The sequence below is a fragment of the Zosterops lateralis genome (assembly GCF_965231275.1).
Source record: "Zosterops lateralis genome assembly, chromosome: 9".
Lineage (NCBI taxonomy): Eukaryota > Metazoa > Chordata > Aves > Passeriformes > Zosteropidae > Zosterops > Zosterops lateralis.
In genome coordinates, this window is record NC_139769.1 from 6,067,682 (window position 1) to 6,090,719 (window position 23,038).

At 41.9% G+C, this 23,038-nt stretch overlaps 1 protein-coding gene across 1 annotated transcript in view; it reads left to right on the forward strand.

Annotated features, from left to right (window-relative positions):
* Positions 1–23,038, forward strand: part of RAB3B (RAB3B, member RAS oncogene family) — a 50,339-nt gene that overhangs the window by 21,783 nt on the left and 5,518 nt on the right. The window contains exon 3 of the mRNA XM_083867969.1: positions 18,500–18,618. Within this exon, the coding sequence (XP_083724095.1) occupies positions 18,500–18,618 (119 nt within the window). The remainder of the gene's footprint in view (positions 1–18,499; positions 18,619–23,038) is intronic.

Below are 23,038 nucleotides of genomic sequence, written 5' to 3' on the forward strand. Positions count from 1 at the left end.
TGATGGTGCTATTGAAAGTTCCTATAGGTGCGGTGAGCAGAGTGCAAGAAATGACTAAAAGAAAGAGGATGCTTTTTTTGTGCAAACTACAGGGAAGTTATTTGTTGTTAGTTTCAGTGCAGAATGTTTTTATGTGTGTGCCTGTTTTATCTTTAATGAGTGCAGCAGTTCAGAATTGACAGATAACTGATATACTTGTTGACTTCTTTATCCTACCTCCATTCAGATGGTTCACTGGAAGCCTGCATCCAATTGTTAATTATTAGTGCTGCAGTGATCACTCTGAGCCTAGATGTATTTTGACCAAAGGTATGTTTCCAGTGGTGAAATAGGAATTAAAGATGTTTAGCCCTTTTTCAAATCAAGCTGTCTTTTGGAGAGGATCTTATAGCAGCAGATACAATAGTGCCAGGTTCAGAGAGACCAAAGTGAATTGAAGTGAGCCCAGAGGTATTGAAGGAGCAAGGTAATGTGATTGCTGGTTAACTGGATCAGGGCAGCAGAGGGAATGTCTCCACCAGGTATCTGTATTGCTGTGCTCAGGTGCCTTCCTGATGCTGGGAAGATCTTTTGACAGGTTTCTGTGGGAAGTCAGTTTTCAGATTGGTGGCACAGCAGGTACCTGGGTATGAAATATTGCAGTCAAGGTCAGTATGAAAATAAACAAGAAATATCCCTTCAAATTTGGAGATTAAATGCAGCCTGGATTTACCTGCAGGTAGCCAGCAGGAGCTCAGTGGGAAAGTAATGAAGTGGGACTGTCTAGCTGGGTACTCAGTGCAAAATGTGCTTTTGCTTTGATGCTAAGGAGAGTGCAGGGGAAGAAGTTCTGGCTCTTGAAGAGTGTGCACACTGTTCTGTAAATAGAAATAACAAAGAAGAGCAGCCCCAGACGTTGCTGCTGCTGCCAGCTCAGGGGACACCAGAGTGAGCTTGGCTCAGGGCTCAGTCACAGGCTCCTTCTGGAAGAGGGACTAAACCCCATCAATTTGCAGTCCTTTGTCTGCCATAACTCTTTGGTCACCACTGAAAGGAACAAGTAGGCAGTGATGACAAATAATGTGGCTGAAAAACTCTCAGCCACTGAGGCAGGAGATAATGTGTCTGTATCTGCTGACAGTAGAATTCTAAGGCTTCTGGCCAAAAGTGATCAGAAATCATCTGGAAGTCACGGTGTACAATTTAATCTGTGAGGGATGAGGTTCTTTAAATTACACCTGTAGGGTTAAGAAAAAGTTTTAAATTGAGAGTCTATGGGGGATAAAAAAGGGTCTGGGGAATTTGCTTGATTCTGCATGGAGGAGGAAGAGAGGTTTCAGTGTTTCAGTTATAGGAATATTTTAGTACTGTAAAGGTAGTCCACCACAAGCTGGTTTATTGGCCATTGGCTTCTAAGTTAGGAAAGTGTTTTCCCTGTTATATTACTTATGTAAAGTTTTACATAATTATACTTCTCTGCAATTTTGTATCTATTGCAGAAACATCCATTTCTGCTGTTTAGATCAGGAGCTTGTACTGTTCAGGACAGGTTGCTGAAATGCTTCAGCTGCTAATCTGGGCTGGCATGGTTCTTTCTTTACTCCATGGTGATTTCTTTACCCCCCGGTGACTCCTCTACCCCATGGTGAATCAGCACAGAGACAGAGAAGCATTTCTGTTCCTGAAGCTTCCTGTTTCTGATTAACCAGCATAAAAATTAATATCTGCTGAACTGATGCTTATCAAAATTCCTAAACAACTCTTCTGCCTCCGGCAGTGACACTCGATTATGTTTCTCACTCCTAAGCCACTTAGAGGTTTAGCATTTATGAATCCCCTCTAATACTTTGCTTGACACATTTGGTTAGGCATATGACAGTGATCAGCTGAGAGAAAAACAAGTCATCTCATCAAGTACAAATTGAGGCTTCTAGTAAGGAGAGTGGAGAGGCAAGCAAAGATTTCCTGCTGTTGGAAGTCAGAACAGAACAGGGCTGCTAAAATAACTGCAATGCATTTAACATAAAAACAGGCTATGTGTCCCCTTCCCAGCCAGCTTCAGACCACCCACCACAGCTGGTTTTGTGAGCAGTTGTAGGAGGGAGGCTGAGGACTAGGTGCTCTGAAGAGAGGTGGTTCAGCTCTCCCTTGGTGCCTCAGGAGGCTGAGCACGCTGAGGGTGTGTACCTTACATGGATATTGGTTCTGCAGCTAAACTGTGGGATAAAACCCAAACACAGGGCTCTGAAGGGCTGCCATCCAGTGCCTCCTGGAATGCAGAGTAGGTGGTCTGGTGGGGAGGAGGCAGCCCTGGTGTGATTGGGGTGGTGGCTCCTGCAGCTCCTTGGTGCTCTCTCACTCCTGAGCCTCCTGCACAGAGAAATTCAGCAGTGGCTGGAGGAGGTGCTGCTCAGCCAGCCTGGGTCACCTTTCAGCAGTGGCTTCACCATGAAGGCTCCTAAGCATTCCTGCAGTACCAATGATGTTAAGGAGTAGTTGGTATTGTAGGCAGGTGCATTCCAGCTCAGCATACCATGACAATTTGACAGCAGCCAGATGTTTAACTAGGTGCAGTAAGTGATGACTCGAAATACCATCATATAAATCTTGCAAATGGTACCACAGCTGAGCCTCTGGGTATGCCTGGTGAATTGTGATTTCTCGGAAGACTTGTTTGATCAGAGACTGAGCTCTTCCTTTAACCCATGATTGGACCCCACAGAGACAGCAGGTATTGTGATGCATCACTAGTGCCTAATTTCAACAAGTCAGTTAATTGCTCCTTTGGAGCTACACAAGGCTGGTTGAAAATATTTAAATGTTGGTGTTTTAGTGGAAATTGTCCTAATATTGCCGTGAAATGGAGCTGCAAAAAGAAGCTTCCTACAGCTGCACAGTCTTGCTTTGGTATACACTTCAGCCAGCATATGGTATGCATTTTAACTGAACACATGGAGAACTAATTTGATTTGAGTTGATTGATTTTGATTACTGACATGAGGATATGCTAATGAGAAACAATCCAGCATGTCTGAAAGATTGTTTCAATTTCTAGTGCAGCCGATACATATTTGTATCATATGCATGAAAAGTAGGGGAGAAAATGTTGTCTAGTTTGAGATTTTTTTCTCAGTGGTTACTCTGTGGTGAACAGGAGGAGACACATTATTCTGATTGCAGCCTGACAACACATTCTTCTGTCAGTACAAATTAGGACTGATTGAATATATCTAGCTAGGGCAGGTGTAGGTTTTGCATTAGGAAATGGGCAATACTGGTAGCTGTAAAAATCCTCATACCATTTTTTCAGGAAAAATTCTGCTGTGGATCAGGAGGTGAATCTAAAAAGTTTCAGAAGGAGGTTGTTCACTAGAGGTGTGTGAGGTCTGAGAGACCAGCTCAGACCAATGTCTTTGAAATTGGTTTGTTAGTTTTTAATTTACTGGAGCCTGTTCAGTTTAGATGTTTGTGTACATGTTGCTTATGGAGAAAAAAAGCATAATATCATAGTGGAGGATTTTCAGAGAAGGTGGATTATTGGATGCAACATCTCAAACCTGAGGCTAAATACTTTTACTTGTCAGTTATAGGTAGGAAGCCTTGCTCTTGTTTTGTGCTGTTATAAACCAGCCAAGGTATGAAGTGCTGTTCTTTGAAAAGAAATGAAACACCTTCCTTGATGTATTTATTCCTCCTGCACTCTCAAAAAGTCATATCAACGTATGTAGATTGGGATCCTGCAAATGCTGAACAAACGTGCGTCACTCTAAATATACAACTTAGGACCAGTGGAGGTGGTTGTTCTAGCCTTATGGATATGGATTGAAATAAGAATCTTTCCAACTGGTCAGTAAATGAAGCTGGGTCAAGCAAGTTAGTTGCTCTCCCAATGGGAAACTTAGAATCATAGAGCTGGTTAGTTTGGAAAAGACCTCTAGGATGGAGTTCAACTGTTCACCCAGCACTGCCAAGCCCAGCACTAATCTGTTTCCCCTGGTGCCACATCCACTTGTCTTTTAAATACCCCCAGGGACGGTGACTCTGCCACTTCTGTGGACAGCTTGTTCCAGTGCCTGACCACCTGTCAGTGAAGAAATATTTCCTAATATCTAATTTAAACCTCAGTTGGTGCAACTTGAAGCCATTTTCCCTTGTTCCATCACTTTTTACAGGGAACAGAGCCTGATCCCCACCTGGCTACAGCCTCCTTTCAGGGAGTTGTGGAGAGTGACAAGATCCTCCCTGAGTTTTCTCCAGGCTGAACATCCCCAGCTCCCTCAATTGCTACTCATCACTTGTGCTCCTTCCCCAGCTCCATTCCTCTTCTCTAGACATGACTGATATCTAAGCCCCAGAGTGATTTCCAACTAACCAAAAATACCCACTTCATCAAGGAGGTATAAAATTTTATTGATATAAGAACATTAAATGATAATCCACCACATAGTAATTGATAGCAACTGATCTGACTTATGCAAATGATCACTATAGACACAGCTGCTGCAGGAGAGGAAAAAAGAATGAGATGCTTTACAGCCATCTCTGCATGACATTTCTCATACAGGACTTGAGTAATCACACTGCCTGTGTGCAGCTACCAAGGTGAGCCATATAAATAAGATTTATTTAAGTAAACAGGAGCCTCCTGTATTAAACCTGCATTGGAGGAGGGGAGCTCTGCTTTTCCCCCTGCTCTAAGGTTCCACGGTGGGGTCAAACCTTCTCTGTGGGCACAAAACTATTGCTCAGGGAGAAGAAATTCACAGGCAAGATAAGCCTACAAATGTCAGAGCCGCAGTTGCTTTATCCCAGAGCAGCTCCAAGGTGATCACAGTGCTTGTTGTGCTGTTGGCAGCACAGCTGGCAGTACTGCCAGTGAAGCTGCTTTGGGACTCTGGAGTTCTGTCACCTTTAGGCACTGTGATGTGTGAGAGGAGGAGATGGCACCCCTGAGAAGCAGAAAGTCCCACTGACATATGACACGTTGCTCTGTTGCTTAGTAGGGTGTTCTTTTTGGGCACACAATGACAGAACCTGGCTTTTCTGCTTTTGCTGTATGTTTTCCAGGAGTGATTCATGGGGTGTGAGCACAGTTGCTAAGACCAGGAAGAGGTTTGCTGGTATTTAATCTGTTCCTGTCAAGCAGCAGGGTGGTGTCTCCTCCTGGATGTAGCAGATGTGTCCATGAGACAATTTGTAGATGACATTTGGAAGGTATAGCTTCCAAATACAGTATAAGGAATATCGTCAGTTCACACCTGTCTTCATTCAGGTGGGTAAGCAGATGGGCAGTAAAGGCAAGTGAACATACTCTATATATGAATGTGTGAAACCTAATTATTTGTGGCCAAAACAATCTGTATTTTAATGTAATATCTCCAATCTGTATTTCAGTATAAATTAATAGCTGCCTCCAGGCTGGCATCTCTTTTTTTTCTTTTCTTTTTTTTTCCCCTTCTCTTATATATCAACTCTTCATTCCTTAGGAAGAACATTAACTAGTCCTGGAATGGCATTTTTGTACTGTGTCTATAGATGCCTCTCACATGCCCCCAAATTCAGGTCTTCTCTGCAAGGATAAGTGGAGATAGAAGTAGATCCACAGCACTGGAAGTAGCCAGAAGGTAATCCAAGGAAGTGGGGAAGTGTTTATGTAATTAGGAGGAAAATCCTTGCTAGTCAAAGGTCAGTGAAGAGAGAAGGGTTCTCACAAAGACTCAGCAGGACTTCTAAAAGATCTTGGCATGTGCCCTTGTCTCCCCTGCTTTAACACCCTGGGATGAGCTTTCTCTCCCCCTCCAGCACTGTCCATCTGCAGTGACAGGAGCCTGCTCTGATTGGCAGGGTTTGTCACTGTTGAGCAAGTGAAGAAGTGGAAGATCAGCTGCTAATCTCAGCTGAGCTCAAACCCAGAAAACCTCAACTCCTACAGTAGAGTACCTGGGAGCAAAATCTTGATCAGATGCTCTCTCTGAACTTAATTTGGAAAGCTGTGCCCAGAATTTTTTTCATTTTCAAATATAACTATAATGAATTATAAATAACAAGCTGGTGACTCCTGTGAACAAAGAAATTCTGAAAAGTCCTGTGCTGGATTATTGCAGCTTCCCACACAACAGGATGAATGAGTTTGCAGCAGGGAAAGTACAGGTCTGTGTTAAAGTATTCAATTTTGTGTTGAAAACATGAAGCTGGAAGGAACAATGGTACCCTGGTAACTTGTGATCCTAATCTTTCTTACAAGATTGTAAAGCTGTTTATCCTGGCAGTTATCAAGTGAATATAGCACATTCTTTCTGAATTCCTTGTTTTCCCTTTTATTACAGCAATGTGTTTGCAAACTCTCTGATGTTATGTACTGCTGTAGTGGTGTGAATATTTGAAACCTTGTGATCCCTTCAGCAAAACAAAGATGCTAATTAAAAGTATTTTTACTAGTGTACCTAGTTTATTTTTTTTCTTTCAGTTATACACTTTCTTTGTTTTAACAATCCTATTAGCACATGGGAATTCTGACCTAAGCACAATCTAATTGGGACACAATGTGAAGCCTGTGATTGTATTTCTCTTTTCATTAGAATATTTCATTAATTGTATTTTCATCAATTCCTCCTGGAATCTTGAGTATGTCTGCAAAATGGCTTTTTAGTAACCACATGGATATAGAGGTGGCCACAACTCTGCTTCTCCAGAGTGTGGTTATAGTTCTCAGTGCAGTCTGTGCAGTAAAATCTGCATTACCATGCTGTGAAAAATTGTCCAACAATGAGATTATGTCACAAGCTGACAGAATGGAAAAGCTCAAGAGGAGGATACTGCTGCACGCTAGAAACATATGTCACACAGCATCACATCCTGGCCTGAGCCTCCTGGGTGCATGAACCAAATGCATCTTTGTCTTTGAATGTCTTAAGCTTTACCAGACTTCTTCATTGTTCTGTGGCTGCTGGGTTTGGCCAAACTCCTGGAAGTGACAGAAGAAACTCTACACAAAAATGTAAAAAACCAATCAAGCAAAAACCCCAACAACTAAAAAAACCCCAACCCACCACTCTGAAGAGCGGATGCAGAGGTCTATGATTACCAAAATCACTAATTAAGGCTTTTCCCCATTCTTTTAAATATTTAAATAGTGAAAGGGGTACAAGTCCTAGACCTAGTGAGATCAACCAGAGTTCTTTGGTCTTATTGAGTGTGACAAGGATAATATCACAATATCACTTTATCATCTGCAGTTTTTAAGTACCTTGGGAATTGCAGCTTTAGAGAGTCATTCAAGCTTGAAGGAGAGACTGCCTGCAGACCTGCTGATCTCTGTCACAGATGAAGAGACCTGTCCCCTGCCCAAGGAAGCTGCTTGTTTTGCCTTGTCTGGAACAAGCCTTATAACATCCTGAGATGATTGTTGTACCTAACTCACCCAAATACAGCTCATCTTTCCAGTGGTTTATAATAAGCCAGCCTTCCCATTATCTCTTTTGCTGTACTTTTGGCTCATTTCAGTTTGTCCCTTGTTCTTCAACCAGGTTACAAGGTGTCTCCTTCCCTGAAGTGACAGATCACATTCCTCCGGAAAAGTCCCAGTCTATTTCCAGTTTCATCCCTCCCACTTTCTTTCACGGGCACAGAGCTAAACCTTTGCCAGGTGCACCTTGAATACCTACTGGTTTTCTTCTTTCCACACAAAAAATCTACCTCTTCCCTTCCTGAAGAGCAGAGCATGGATGTGGCACTGAAGCAGGGTGGATGTGAGGTGGTTCCTGCAGCTGGTGTCAATAAGCTGTTGTGAAAGAGGGGCCTGTGTGGAGGTCAGTTATGTTTACATCTCATTTCAGGAGATAGACTGCAGCTTGCCTGCTCACTAATTAAAAGGAGGAAAACATGTTGCCTGTTCTTATCTAAGAGTTTTTATATAACATTTGCTGCCTGTTGATGTAACTGCCCTAATGAATGCAGGGTGATTTGATGTATCATAAGTGATGTAGAAGGACACTATGAAATTAGAACAGAGTGTTTATTCTTTATCATCTAATACTTATTGCCTGACTGTTTGACTCCAGGAAGAGTATATAATATGGATGAAACTTTGCTGCATATTTACTTTTGGCCTACTTAATGAGGATAACTAGAATCCAGGAAATTTTTAGTCACTAGGCATCAGGAAGGTTGGCAGAAAGAACTGTTTAACTGCTGCGAAGACTCCTTGTTGAGGATTAGATTTTAGGATTCCCTTCTCTCAGCTGGAGGTGTTGGCAAGAGATGGGCTCTGATGTTACCACACAGTTTGCTAAAAAGGCCTGGCTGAGGTCGAGAGTTAAGGGAGCTCTCAGTTTGTCCTGATAGGACAGGGATGAAGTCTTCCACCTCCCCTCCAGGCTCCCTAAGAAGAACTAGCGAAAGAACACATCTAAACAGTTTTGGATATTATCGTGGCTTTCTTTATTTTTCAACTGACTTGGAAGATGTAAAGAAAAGCTGTGGTCAAGGGAAATTATTTCCCTTGGGAAAAATAGATGGAGAAAGTAGATCTTGGTGCCATGTGAAGAGAGATTTGTTTTTTCCTTTCAGTTTTTTGCATTAATTTTATTTGTGCTTTAAATGAGGATATATTTTGTTCTCTGAACTGTGTTCTCCTGACAGTGGTGTTTGTGATATGAGCATAGCAGTGAAACAGCAGCTGTTCCCTGAAGGACCAAGCATCACTCTCTTCTGCAGAACAGGCAGATACTGTCACTGCCTGAATCTTGGGATAAAGCACCAGGGTAAGCTCCAGACAGCCAACACCAAAGCTTCCCCTGCTGCTCTAGAGCCTCCAAAATTGTGTTGTTATAATTCTTTGATGTCAGAATAAGGCAAAATAGCAGCAGGCAGAAAGCGCAATTAATTTAATTGTAGTTTCATAATGTTTTGAAGCAGTTACACTGTTGCTGAAGTCATGTCCCCTTTAGTGAAAATGTCTTTAGCTCACTGGCAGATCTAATTCTGCTCACTTATGCTTTGCTCCAAAGCTTGCTTTTGCACCCTTTTAGTCCAGAGAAGTGATTTGGGCTGGGGTGGGACAAAAAACAAATCTTAAGAGCCCTTCTTTTTATCTCTGTCACAGTAAATTATGTGTATTGCTCCAAATATAAACTTGTTGCACCTTCTCCAGACACATCCCTCAGCTGCACATGAAAGCAGAGCACAGTCTGCCCAGAGGTTGCTGCTTGCTAGGGAGGCTGCTTTCATTTGATAAATATTTCAGTGTATGTTTTTCCCAGTGTAACAGTACTAATTCATTCCTAAGCTGGGAAGTGTTTCCAGAAGTGCGAGGTAATGGAGTGTAGTTCAGCTGTCTTTGCTGAACTGAGCCAGGGGTCCAGAGAGTCTGATTTCAATTTTCTGCTGGCAGAGGGCCTGGGTGATTTAGGAAGCAGCATAATGCATGAACTTGTGCTTGTATTGTGCCTGATGCTCTCTGATTGCTTCAATTACAGATTGGCTGATAGACCTTTGCTTGCTTGGGGTAATACTGTGCAGTTTCCCTATTTTATGAAGCTATATTAATATAAAATTGCTAGAATATAATGAAGACTGATGCCCCCCTATTTTTGTTGATCTGTAAAGCGTTGCACAAATTTAGTGTTCCGTACAAATACAATCTCATGCTGTGTCTGCTGCTTATAAGATTTTTATTGTCTTTAAATAAGACAGTTTGGAGTTGTCATTAGCAGCTTTTTTTACAGACTCTTTTCTTTGGGCTGAGGTCTGTGTTTTGAGAAACAGATCACATGGAAAATGCTGTGTTTTGTGTTCCTCTTATCTAGACATTTAGTCTCATTTGAGAGAAGTCAGGACCCCTGCATATGCAGGATTCTTTGCTGAGGTCACTGGATGCAGACATGACCTTACAATTCTTCAGGACTTATTTTATATCAATCCCCAAGTGGCATCTCCTCAAATTTGGGCTGAACTGAGTGGTTCTATTAAGTAGAAGCAGCAGGCTGTGCTTGGGAGCCTGACCAAAACCCCACTAGTGTGCATGGCTGGAGACAGGTAAACCTGGAGGCATGGAGCAGCACATTGCTTTTTTATAATGCCAACAACACTTTTTTTTCAGCTGAGAAATCTGCTGTCATTTTCCTCTGTCTTTCTGAGAAGGTGAACATGAAGATGTGCTTTTCATCAGGAAGGTTTGAGCCCTTGATGTGTCTGCCCCCTGGCCAAAGGCAGGTTGGGGATAGCAAGAGCAGGGAGGGGGTGAATTGGTCAGTAAAAATGAAACAGTCAAAACACCAAACAGCAAAGCATCTCACATGTGTGTCAAGGAGTATTTGCTCATGGCTCTCTTTCCAAATGGAAAAGAGAAAGGAGCATCCAATTTCCCAGAGAAAGGAGCATCACCATAAGGGTGAGTGAACTTAAAACAATGTTCAAAAGGATCTCACACCTAGAAACGCATCAGCTGTAACCAATTCTACCCCAAGGTGCATCCTGGACTGCCTGGGGAGCCACCTGCAGCTGCTGCACAACAAAATTTCTCTTTTAACATCTCATCTGTGTGGTTATAATAGAAAACATCACAGTAAATGGCAGAAGATTATTTTCTTTGTCTTGTGCTGTTACTGAGCATCATCACGCTTGTACTGTTGTGGCTGACAAAGCACTTCAATTCTAAGCTTCTATTTTAAGATGCTTAGGACTACTCCAAAATAGCAGTTGTTTACCTGAAAGTCTTCCTTTGTATTCTTAGCAAAGATGTGGGTTTACTTGGCGAGTTTCAAATTCCATTTGATTTTTTTTTTTTCATTTTTTGGGAATTTAAACATGTCACCAATATATCAAATCTATTTATTACATTGCTTTTCAAAGTATGTGCACATTTCTGTCAAACAAAAACACATGAGAGCGAGAGGAATCTATGGTATTGCTAATTCCAGCATTTAGAAAATGTATTTCAACTCCACTGAAGTAGGAGATGTACTTTTCTCTTTTTCTTTTTATTTACCTTATGGTTTATGTTGTCCAGATTGCTCTTGGGTTTTGTTGTCTTTAAGCTTTCATTCTACCTTCTTGAGTGCTAGAACCTTCTTTGTATTTTTATTTAATGCTCACCTGAATACAGCAATGGGGCTTTTTTCCTAATTTGGGAGGTAATAATTTAAAAATTGCCTGATTGACTCTTAATTTCCACCAAATCTTGAAAAATTACACGTTAGGATTTTAAAGACCTTAAAAGAATATTATATTTTCTTTCTATTGGCATGTTGTTGTTAACACAAATTAAGCTTGATTATTTTATTTATGTCCTGCTGCTGCCCTTCAAATTAAAGCACACGCTCTTGCCTCATGGTTGTAATTCAATTTGGTATTTTAATCTCAAAAATATCATGGACAGCTTCCCAGAATTTCTGAGCACTTTATCTTAGAATTGACCCTCTTGACATAATATCTCTGGGGGGTTCTTGTGAAGTATGAGGCTCGGATTTAACCTTAATCCACTCCTAAATAAGATTAAATCTTCCCTTGATAAGAACCAGCCCTCGGAGGGACGCTCCAAGCAGAGTACCAAGGGTTTTATTTTTACTATTAGGAGTTGCAACAGGTCTTTCAGCACGAAGTCATTGATTTTCGTAAAGACCGAAATAATTGCTGTGTAAGCGAGTTAAGGGAGGTCTCTCCCAGGGCCGGGCACCATCCCCGGGGCGCGATGCCCGTCCCTGCGCCCAGCCGGCTCCGCAGCCCCCGGCGCTCCCTCGCTGGTTACCATGACATTGGATCAGCGGGAACGGGCTCCGCCGAGTCTGCCCGGCCCCTGTTCGGCTGCTCTCCGTGCGGGGCTCTGCTCCGCTCTCCTGCCTGCGGTGGGGAGGGAAGGAGCCCTGTGGCACCGCGATGCTAATTCCCTTCACCGGTCCTTGTTCCTCCCGAGATCACAGAACCAGGCTACCGAATCCGGGCAGATTTGTACGGCACATCACTTCGCTTCCTCCTCAGAGTCGGTGCACTTGTTCTTTTGGCAGCCGATTGAGGTGTCCCTTTGTGCTGCTGCACATCTCCCGGGTTAGCAGGAGCTGTGCTGACCCCCAGGCTGGAGCACATCAGTCCCTTGCCCTGCAGGACCAGTTAGGATATCCACACTGGCTCGTTCTAACTCCTGTTAGTGCTGCTTCTGAAGAGCTCCAGCTGTGATTGATTTAACAGCTTCCCAACAGCAGCTAATTAATAATGCTTATAGTGGCTAACTCTGTTCAGACATCTGTGCATTTTACAGCTGTTCTTACAGGGGCTGATTAAAAGAAATAAGGGATATACGTGGGAAAACTAAAAAGATCAAGCAAAACTGGCAACATATTCCATAATAATAATGCATCCACTGCTCAAAATGCTACTTACTCTGGGATATCATCCTCTTAGATGTTTTTGGTTTGGTTTTTTATCATATCAGTGGTGGTTTTATCAGTTGCCCATAGTGGATGGGCTTTCAAATACATCATATACCTCTTGAGCTTTGTTTGCTGTTTATTTGCAGCTAAAGAAATGGAATTTGGAGTAGGCATGTGGTGTGGATGCTACAGATTTTTATCACTGCCATTTCTTTATTTTTCTATCAAGGTAGCTGGATCAGAAAGAATTAACAGTATGACACTGATCTTCATTTTAGTTCTAAGTAATGAAAAATAAGACTTTCCAATTCTATGAGATTTAAGAAATGTGCACAATGAACTTAATCTTTGTGTATATCTCTTTATGTGATTTCATCTTTGCAGCCACTGTCTTTTAAATACTTCTACAGAAAAACTCAGCCTACAAAAAGATGAGAAGAGCAGATAAGTTTCATAGGCAAGCCAGTCCTGTTCCAGCCCTCCTTACCCTCTGACAGATCAGGAAGGGCAACTGATGCTAATCTTCACTACAATCTCAAGGCACCTGGGAAAATGGAAATAACATTTTTAGCAGCTTAGCAGGTCATGAGCAGTAGTGTCAATCACAGTACCTTGGCCTGATTCCAGCGTGGGAATTACATTCTGCTGAGCAAATGCACCCTGTTGCATTTTCAGTGATTCACTTTTTGTCTTATTTTACAAAAGTACTTTGAAGAGTAAGTGCAGTGCCTCACTTGAAGAGATACTTAGCCATTGAGTTACAGGGAACAATTTCAAAAGCCTGTGTGTTGGGCATGACTGAGGCCTCTAAAGATTGGTGAGCTCTTGAAGACTCTACATGCATTGAAAGTCTCTTTCAAAAAAAATTCCACCTGTCCATTGTGAGCAGTTAGTGCAGGAATGTTGGAGAGAACAGGGTGGTGGCAGAACTTTCTGTACAGGGTAAGTAAAATAGGATAGAAAAAGGGAAATTCCTGCAACTGATAGTATTGAAATTATCCAAGGCTGCTGGTTTTACTCCTTCTGAAGAGTAGAAGTGAAGATAGCCATAATGGGGAAATGTCTAAAAGGCACTTAGCAAGGGTAGAGCATTTTATCAAAAAAAGGCAGGGGTTTTGTGTTGGAGCTTTTTCACATCAGAAATGTTTTCCTGCATATTGCTGAAATGAAATGCCTCTCAAGGTAGCTGAATGTGCCTGAATAGGTGGCAGTGGCTCTTGGGCAATGGGAGCACTCAATAACAAGAGAGGAAAAAAAGAATGCCTAATATGATCTGTTGAACTGGAGCATTTTGATCAGAGCTGAGTTCTGAAGGAACCAGGTGTTATTTTGCTCCTGGCAGCAATTGAATCTTCACAGGTTTTTCATGACATCACATCTTTTCCATGTCTTAACCAAGTGACTCATCCCGCTTGCCTGTTTGTTCCTATTTCTAGCTGCCAGCAGGAAACACTAAGCTTAATGTTAACATTCTCTTATTAATGACACATCCTAGTCTGCCCAAGCTCCCTCTCTCTTGTGGTACCTGGTGGGTGGGTTGTTTTTTTCCCCTTTCCCAAGGTGACTTTTGTTTATCTGATTCTTGGTGGCTTCCACTCCAAAGTCTACTTTTGCAAAGGAGATGTGTTTCTGTGTGTGTGTGTGAATGAAGCATCCCCCTAAAGCCACGGGGCTGGAAAGTGGATTATCCTGTCTCCAAGGCTGACCAAACCCCAGGTGCAAAATGCCATAGTGTAGGAGTTAAAATGTGACATTTAACAGCAGGGAAGAGGAAGTCTTTCCTTCACCAGGTCTGAGGAAGCCCCAGACTGTGCTGGTTATATGGGAGGACGTCACCTCTGCTCTGACTCTGAGCAGCCTAAGGAAGGATGATGCCAAGTACATGCAGCTTGGAGATGTTGGCAATAGCTGGACAATAAGCAACTCTCATTGCATATTATTATTCTTTAAAAAACCCCAGAAAACATGGAAATCGCACCATAATCCTTTAAAAAAATCGAAATGTTTATTTCTTTAAAGGCTATTTGTCACACACACTGCTAGAAAAGTCATGGTGCTGAGGGGATTAAATGCAATACAGATTAGATGTTTCAGTGACATTTTATTTGGAACAAAGAATTTGTGGCTGGAAATCTTCAGTAGAAGAGGGGTGGTTCAGAATCAGGGATTGTGATGTTCCAGACCTGCAGCAAAGAGCATCTGTTATTATTTAAAAACTTAAATATGTTTCCTGTGTTAGTACCTTGTAGTTTCTGCTGAGACAGCCAAGTAAATTTAAGAAAAGTTGATTGTACCCCTATTGTGAATGTTTGTAAGATGGATCTTGAGACTAGAGGGCATCTGCACACAATGCAAATGCATTTAGATCTTTTTCTTCTGTGATAAACACTGAATTTTGATTGCTCATTAATGCAAAATTTTTTCAAATTTTTGTTTCAAGCTACCCACTAATGGTCCTGTGGGTGTTTTTAATTGTTTGCATAAAGCACAGGCACACACTTAAGCTGCAGAAGAACAGAGCTGGTAGCACACTGGTGTAAATACACCTCCCAGAGACCCTCCTGTGCCTGCCTACAGCCAAGCTCTCTGATTCCTCCTCAGGGACAGCCTAGCAGGTTTCTGGATGCTGGGGGCTCGGGCTATTCCACCCAGACATTTGGCTAGACTGTTAATTAGTGCTACATCACCTTTCTGCTGATCCCTGCCTGTGCCTCATGTACTTGTCTCCTAATGAGTTTGTGGTCTACCTGGAAATCTTGCAAACAACTTGGTGGGGCGGGGAGCAATTTCTGTCTATTGTTTTCTCCTTTATTAAATAAACAACTTGAACTTTAAAACCTGAAATTACTAATTACCTGAGGCTCGTGGTGTTTTAAGCTGAGGGAAGGACAACTGTGGTAAATGCTGAAGAAAGAAAGTGAGCTCAGATTTTGCAGTTTGTTTTGTTTTATTTATGCTGAGGCATCTGTGTGTGTGTGGGGTGTGTGCACTTAAACTCTCATGGTGTGAGTCAAGCCAGTTTATCGCTGTCTAGGAAGGTAATGTAACCTGAGGAAAAAAGTAATTTCAGGGTGATAGTACAACAATTCAGATGCAGTTGGAGAAATGCCACTATAAAGCTGTGAGGGGAGATGACATGCTCTATAACTGTACAGTAAAACAGAGTGAGGAAGCCATCCGTGGCTCAGATGGATCACATCTCTGAATTGTAGCACATGGCTACCAGGGCAAGGGTATGAACAATCTTTATATACCATGAGATACAGGATGCATTTCCCTCACACAAACTCCCTCTGATAATCTGAGAAGGCAGGCACACAAGTATATCCTAGTGAATATGCAACTTCTCTTTCTAATGATTGAAGTGCACTGCCCACATAGGACAGGTTATGACTGAGCAAACACATGTTATCCCTTGGGGTTCTTAACCTCCTGCAGCCCCATCTCTCACTAATGTATAAACCCCTCCACACACAGGAGGATCACAGACAGAATACTAAAATCAGCAAATCAGGTTAAATTCCATAGCTTTCAGGCAATAGCACAATTTGGCTTTTTCAGTCCAATTCCTCACTGAGCTGAGGCAGTGAGGTGGTATCAGGACAGATTTTGGAAGTCACCCTGTGTGTCCCTTGAGGCTGCTTCCCAGGACAGCCTGGATATATGTCCCTAGAGCTGAGTCCTTGCTCTGAGCCACTGTCAAATTTAATTTCTTTCCAAATTATTCTGCATGTAACTTTGCAATGCATCTTGCAGTCACCTACTGCCTAGTCACAGCCTCATGCCTTAAGCCTGGCTAAACACAGAGGAGAAAACAGGAGATGAGATTTGGAAGGCAGATGAACCTGTGAATGCAGATATCAAACAATAATGCTGTGGGCATGAGAAATGGAGAAGCCTGACTTCCTGTGGATTTGTTTGGTTTTCTTGGTTGCACAATCTCTGAAGTTACTGATACTGGATTAGTGCCTTCTCCTAATGAGACACAAAGAAAGCCTCCCTCATGTGAATCCTTTGATGTTCAGAAAAAATAATCATTGCACTTCAGCTTTTTTCACAGCTAAGGTATGCTTAAGGTCTCTCTTCACCTTACCAACTATTTTTTTGTGACATATGTAAAAACATCTGAACACATTTTTCCTCAGCCAAATTTCATCAAGAGTGCCTATGTGGAGACTGATGTTTTAATAAGACTTGTGTCTTTAGGAAATCAGACTAAAATAAATTATCATCTCTCTGAATAAAAGAACAATACTATTACTGCTGAGACCTTCCTTGCTTGGAGAAATATAGTGAGGATCTAGTTGTCATGGCTGGTTTAGCTGTTCAGCAGCTGAGGGGGGTGAGGTGTCAGTGAATATAAGAGTGGTCTGTGATGGATTTATCACTGCCAGGAAAAGAAATGGTCACTCAGGCTGCAGGGTGGAGCCCACCTCATTCTGGTATTCCCACCTCTGACCTGTTGTCAGGAGGGAACAGAATGATTCCTCAGCCAGTGTGCAAGGAATGTGCAAGGACGTGTTCTTTATGATCAGCCAATGGACTATGCTGTCTTGAAATAAATGCACAAGTTTAAGGGAGAAAAATCATGTATTTTCCCAGAGAACTGGTGGAGAAACAGCAAGATTCCTGCTGCACAGCCTCTCCACTGGGAAATTCACAGTATGTTACAGCTGTGGATAGTCTCACAGTAGTGCAATAGCAGAGCCTTTTAAGCAAGCTGTGGGGAGCTTATTTACAAGCACTGTCCTCCTACAGAGAGGCTCTGTGATGTTCTGGTGCAGAACAACAGGCGGCCACAGACTGGCTGCTGTGTGTTCTGCAAGGGCCAACTCTGCCTCTTGCGTGCAGCAAAAACAAAGCTGCATTTATGGGAATGATGGGCAGGATGATTTTAAAGCTGAGTTTCCTCCACACCATCTCCTGGGGATGTGGTGATGTGCTGTGTCTGATCTTTACTCCTGCAAGAGTGCTCTTTGTGGATTTATTTTACTCTTCCAACTTGTTACATAGTTCTTAAGTCCTTTAGGGTCTTTTTCTTTAGAACCTTAATCACATTTTAAACCAGTAGCAGCAATGCTTTCTTCGTTGTGGGTTTTGGAGGACTGAAGGATGGTTCATTTTAGGACTAACCCATCACAGTAACTATAAGTTGACACCTCATACTGAGCACACACTTTGAAGACAAAGCCTTTTGGCTCCCTGCAGCTATTTCACAGAACTGCTATTTGCCAAAAGAAGGATGAAATGTATCCAAAAGACAGACACCTTCAGAGGGAGAGAGACAGTCAGCACATGACTTCTCTCCTTGGTTCGGAAGGCAGGTCCAGAGGGAATGGGTTGGGCTGTAGGACTGTTGTTCTGGTGTAGAAATATTCCTCAGTTTAAAAATAGGCTTGCAAAATGTAAAGGAAAAGTGCTGCTGGCATCCAACAGATGGTAGTTGACATGTTTTTTAGCTGTCAGAAGTCTTTCAGAATTCTTCTGTTGCATATGCCAGAGTTTCACCTTTGTGCTGCCCAGCTGAACGCAGAAATGACAACTGCAGGAACTCTGCAGGAACTCTATGGGTAAACAGAATTAAGATTAGGAACCAACAGAAGAGGATTAATAGATCTCATATTAGTATGTGCACCTCACATTCTGTGATTGGGATATTCCATATTAAATTCACTTTTTATAATAATGTTTGTTGCATCAAATCTTTAATTTTTGTCTCTAACCTGAGGTAAGAGTCACCCACAGCATCTACCTCAAGGACATTTTCCTGACCATGACACTGAATTGCAACATGGAAATATTTTCTGCCTGGAGTTGTTATTTTGCCTCTGCATTGAAGTGTCAGCTTTCAGTGAACTCTGCTAACGTTTTATTATTGCATGGGGGCTGAGGCAGAGAAGAGCAATTAAAGGGTTGACATCTTTGGTATTTTTTTAATAGTACATGTGTCAAAATGCATTTAACAAATCATGCTTGATGCAAAAGCCTAATTAATGCTAAAATGTAAGTAGAGTTCATTTCAGTTGGGAGCAACTGAGAATTTTAAAATGTATAATAGCAAAAAGTGGTTGCCTTATTTTAGATCTAGGACCTAATTACAGCTTTTGCTTCTGAGAACTGAAGTCTTAAAGCCTAAATGTTCCTTTCTGTTGCAGGATACAGCTGGACAAGAAAGGTACAGGACCATCACTACAGCCTACTACCGAGGAGCCATGGGCTTTGTGCTCATGTATGATATCACCAGTGAAGACTCCTTCAATGCTGTGCAGGACTGGTAGGAAATACTGGAATACTGTTGTTAATATTGGGTTTGTTTGGGTTTTGGCCAATTCTCTTGCCACAATTGTTTGTTGAGAACATGAGACATCCCACCCTCCATCATCATGTTCTTTCCTCTTCACATAAATAATTTGATTTATAAATGCTCCTTAGGAAAAGTTCCACAGCTTCACGTTATTGAAAAGGCTGTAATTCAAATATTGTAGCATACTATAGTATTTGTTACTTTTAAAGGTTTCAATTTATTGTGAAGGAATTAATCCTTTATGAGATGTCTGGTTTATGAGATTTCTGGCTATGCTGCTAAAAATACAGATTAACAGTGGTTGTTTAATGCACATCTCAGGAATTGAGGAAAAGCTGTGTTTCTCCTCAGTAATGCCCTGTGACTCCAAAATGTCTTACAATCATTTCTGCTGGTTTCCTGGTTGCTCTTTACTGCAGATAAGAATGGTCACTGTGCAGAGGAAGGCAGTGCAGTGGTGAATGTGATCGCCTGAGTCAGATTGATTTGCAGTGATCTCGGTGACCCACTGGGAGCATGTGACATCCTGGCTGTGGCACTGGCTCCCAGCATCTGGCTCAGCCTGGCTTTCTGTTGGACACTTATTCTGTATCCCCTAAGCCAGGCTGTAACTCAAAAGCTGCAACAATGGGGTTTGTCGTTTCAAGTGATTTGTCTTTCCTCCAAAGCTGCCCAGTTTTTGTTCTCTCTGTTCACTAAAGCAGCTCTTCATGAAGGTCACATTCAAGATGCAGTCTCCACTTTCACTCCCCATCCCCAGTACCACAGCACCAAATGAACTGCAGTCCCATCCTGAGCAGCCCTTCAGCACCTTGTGGTTGAGGAATACATTCTTTTCTTGTTAGACACACAAACCCAAAGGTTTTGCCAAAACCCGTTTCATCTGTCAAGTTTTGCTCACTCAGCTCAGATGAAGCTTTTTCTGCAAGTGTCTGCACAGGGATGTTTTCCATAGGGGTGCAGGCATGTGAGCTGGGGCAACATCTTTCACTAAACTATAAATATTTCCAGCTTGTTTCCCTGATGAAACAAGATCCATATGACCACACAATTCATCTACCTGTCTGTCTGTTGGTTCTGCTCCATTAAGTTTTACTTAATACTTTACTTAAATTATAGAAAAACTACCAGATCTCCATCTCTGAGCTGCCACAATTTTAAAGTTTGCACAGGTGAAGTTTAACCTGAAGCTTTATATTGGAAGTAGTTTAAGATCTGTTCCATCAAAAGCACTGGTGTGAGAATAAGAACTGGGAAAGGTCAGCTCTGTCTGTTTGACTTCACATCTGCCTGTGCCACAGGAGCTGCAGGAATATTTTTGCTAAGAGCACCTTGTCAACCAAAGGACAGAGGTGAACTATCAGGGTGTTGTTCCTCTGTGTGTCAGGAATCTTTCCAACCAGCTTTAAAGTCCTGAGCTCAGATGAGGTAGTGAGATGGATAAAAAGGACGATTTCCTTCCTTCCTGAAGCTTTTCCAGTGGAGAGATGAGGGCTCAGCCAAGCCAGCATCTCTGGGCCAGCAGAGTCCTCTAGTGGCTATTGCAGCTGGGAGATGGTTTTTCCTGTCTGCAAAATTGATACCTAAACTTCCAAAGGCACAAGAAATGGAGAAAAAAGGTTTTGGCTGGTGCTGCTCTATTGGTGTCTGCCATTTTCTGGCAGAGCAAGTAGGATTCTTTTTGGTTTTGTTTTTGTTTTATTTTTCCCCACCATTCTGCATGATACAGTTATGATTTAAAAAACTTATTACACTGGATATGGTCTTCAGTGAGGGACTGTATTCTCTGTAGGAAATTAAGGTGTCTGCTACTTGAGCTCCTGTATCTCCATCTCTGGTCCATTGGCATGTGACTGCTTTAACAGCCTCCTTACTGGACCTTATCTATCCACAAGGGAAATGAGAATATTCCTCCAGTCTGCCAAATGATTTCTTCCCTGGGAGATCTTTTACCCTCACTCTTCTTATGGGGGGATGTCCTGAAGAGGACCCTGGTTTGCTTTGGGTCACTCAGACCTCTCTTAAACCAAGTAAAGGCACTTTCTCTCCTGAGTGAGAGGATCTTGGCTGTATATCAGGTATTTATACAAACTCTCTGAATAGAATATGAATGCAAAACAGAGTCTTTTCTTCATTCACATGAATCATCCCAATTAATGATGGTGATCTTAAAACCACTGAGAAAGAGAGACACAATTTAAATATATTTAGGAATACCTGGAACATGACTTGTTCTCTTGTTCACTGGAAAATGCACAACACATTGTATGAGAAATCTTAAAATATTAAGCCTGAGTGATTTTCCTTACTGCAATGTGGCAAGAGTTCAGTCAGGTTATTTTACAAGAAAAAAATAAAAATAGGCAAACACAAAGATTGGTTTTAACTGATATTCGAAAAGAAGTATTTTTTTTTTCCTTTGAATATATCTTTCCTGTAGGGTGAGTGAAAGGGTTAAATGAGCTTTCATAGCTTTCAGCTCTGTTTCTGGATTTTTTTTATAGTAGTCTTCTTTGATAGCTGTTATTTAATGTTGGGTTAATAGTTTTGTGTGTGGATAAATCAGTTGTTTATACCTCATTTGAAACTGCAATGGAACTAAAATAAACACACTACTTGAAACAGTAAAGTAAATAGAAAATATTATGGAAGCTCTGCTTTGGACAATCTAGATAATTTCATAGAAGGGAAATAAAAATTGGTAAAATTACTTAGATACAAGTGACAGCTGGGTTCACAAATCATCAGTATTATTTATCTTTAACCCGAACTGAGTTGTTGGTACCTCTATGTAACTGTAAACCTGAGACTATTTTTCTTCTAAGCATGAAGCACAAAGTTTGTGCTTTATTGTTAATTTGGGGAATTCAGCACAAACAAGGCACAGCATTTTATTGTGTCACAGAAATATGTTTCTCCCAGTGTGTATATTAGTCTGCCCTGGTAGTTGTTGAAACAGCTCCATCACACAAGCCTTGCTATTTATTCATTTATCTTTCCAAAAGCATCTGGAAATTTTCTGCCTTCCTCTTTGTATGGACATCAGGGTTTCTTTTCTGTGCTCTTCATAACTTTTTTGGTTGGTTGGGTTTTTTTTTATTCCTACAGAGAATAAAGATTGGTGTTCTGTAAGAGGTTTTCTACTAATTTGTACAAAGCAAGGAGAAGGATGCATTTCTCTAGGAGATCCTTCATGCTGTTTGCTTCTTTTTCATTTTCTAAGTAATTCTGTTTAAATGGTTAAGATTTGGCAGTGTGTCCTCAGATGATGCCAGTGGCTGAAATGAATCCAGAGGCTGAACTGTGAGGCAGAAGAGAAGCCTGCTTTTAGTTCTTTTAAATTGAACCTTGACTTTATTTCTCTCTGTTGCTTATGGAGGGAGACTGGGGAGATTTCATCTTTCTGGGCTTTGTCTGATTTCTGCAGTCACCCCCTTCTCTGATGAGCCTTGAGAAACCTCAGAGTCCCACAAAAACTCATCACAGATTTATATTAGCTCTCACAGGGCTTGTCTACATGGAGACACTCAAAAGGGTGAGACTGGAGGAGCTAAAATTGAGATTGGAGTGAGTGCCTTTCCAGGGAGAGTACACAGTTTCATTGCACACAGTCTTTGTTTATTTTTGCACGTTGCACTATGGGTGAGGATCCTGTTCTCCAGGGCAGTCCAAGCAGGCAGCCTCTTCAAGGCAAGTTGCAGAGTGAAATGACCCTTATTTCCCAGTTATCCTTGCAGTAACATAGCTGGCTGCTTTCCATGGAAAAAAACAAGTAAGCAACTCAGACTAATTAAAAATTGTCATTAGTAGATCAGAGCTGGAGGCTGCTGCTAATTCAAAAGAGAAAGAACCAAGTGCTTTATTGTTAAGGAGGTTCAAGGAAACTTACACAGAAGTAAAAGTTTGAGTGGACTCCTGGCTCTCCTGGGAAGTGGCAGAATTTCCTGAAACTGCAGTGTCCTGCCTGGAGTGGTGGTGAGCTGGGGCAAAGAGTGGGAAGGTGAGTTAGGGAGTGGAGGAGGATGAGGAGAGGAGTGTGGCTTCTGGCAGTGCAGCCTAATTACCCTTGGGGAGGAGGGAGCCTTCAAAGATAGAGCTGACTTGGTGAAGATAAAATAGGTTGTGTGGGTCTGAAAAGATGGATGAAAGTGAATGCTACTGAGCTAATGATGTTCTGCTGCTGGCTCTGGGACACCTCTGGGACACTAAGGATGGTGGCAAAGGACTGGCCCCTCAGGATATACCAAAAAAAGATTCTGTTTTGTCATGGAAAAACTCTAAAAAGGCTAAATGTAAGGTCAGAGTCCTGGGATCCCCAGTGAGCTCCACTCCAGTTTCAGCACATGAGCCACAGAAAGCTTTAGAGGCTCCAGGTTCTCCTGGGCTCCTG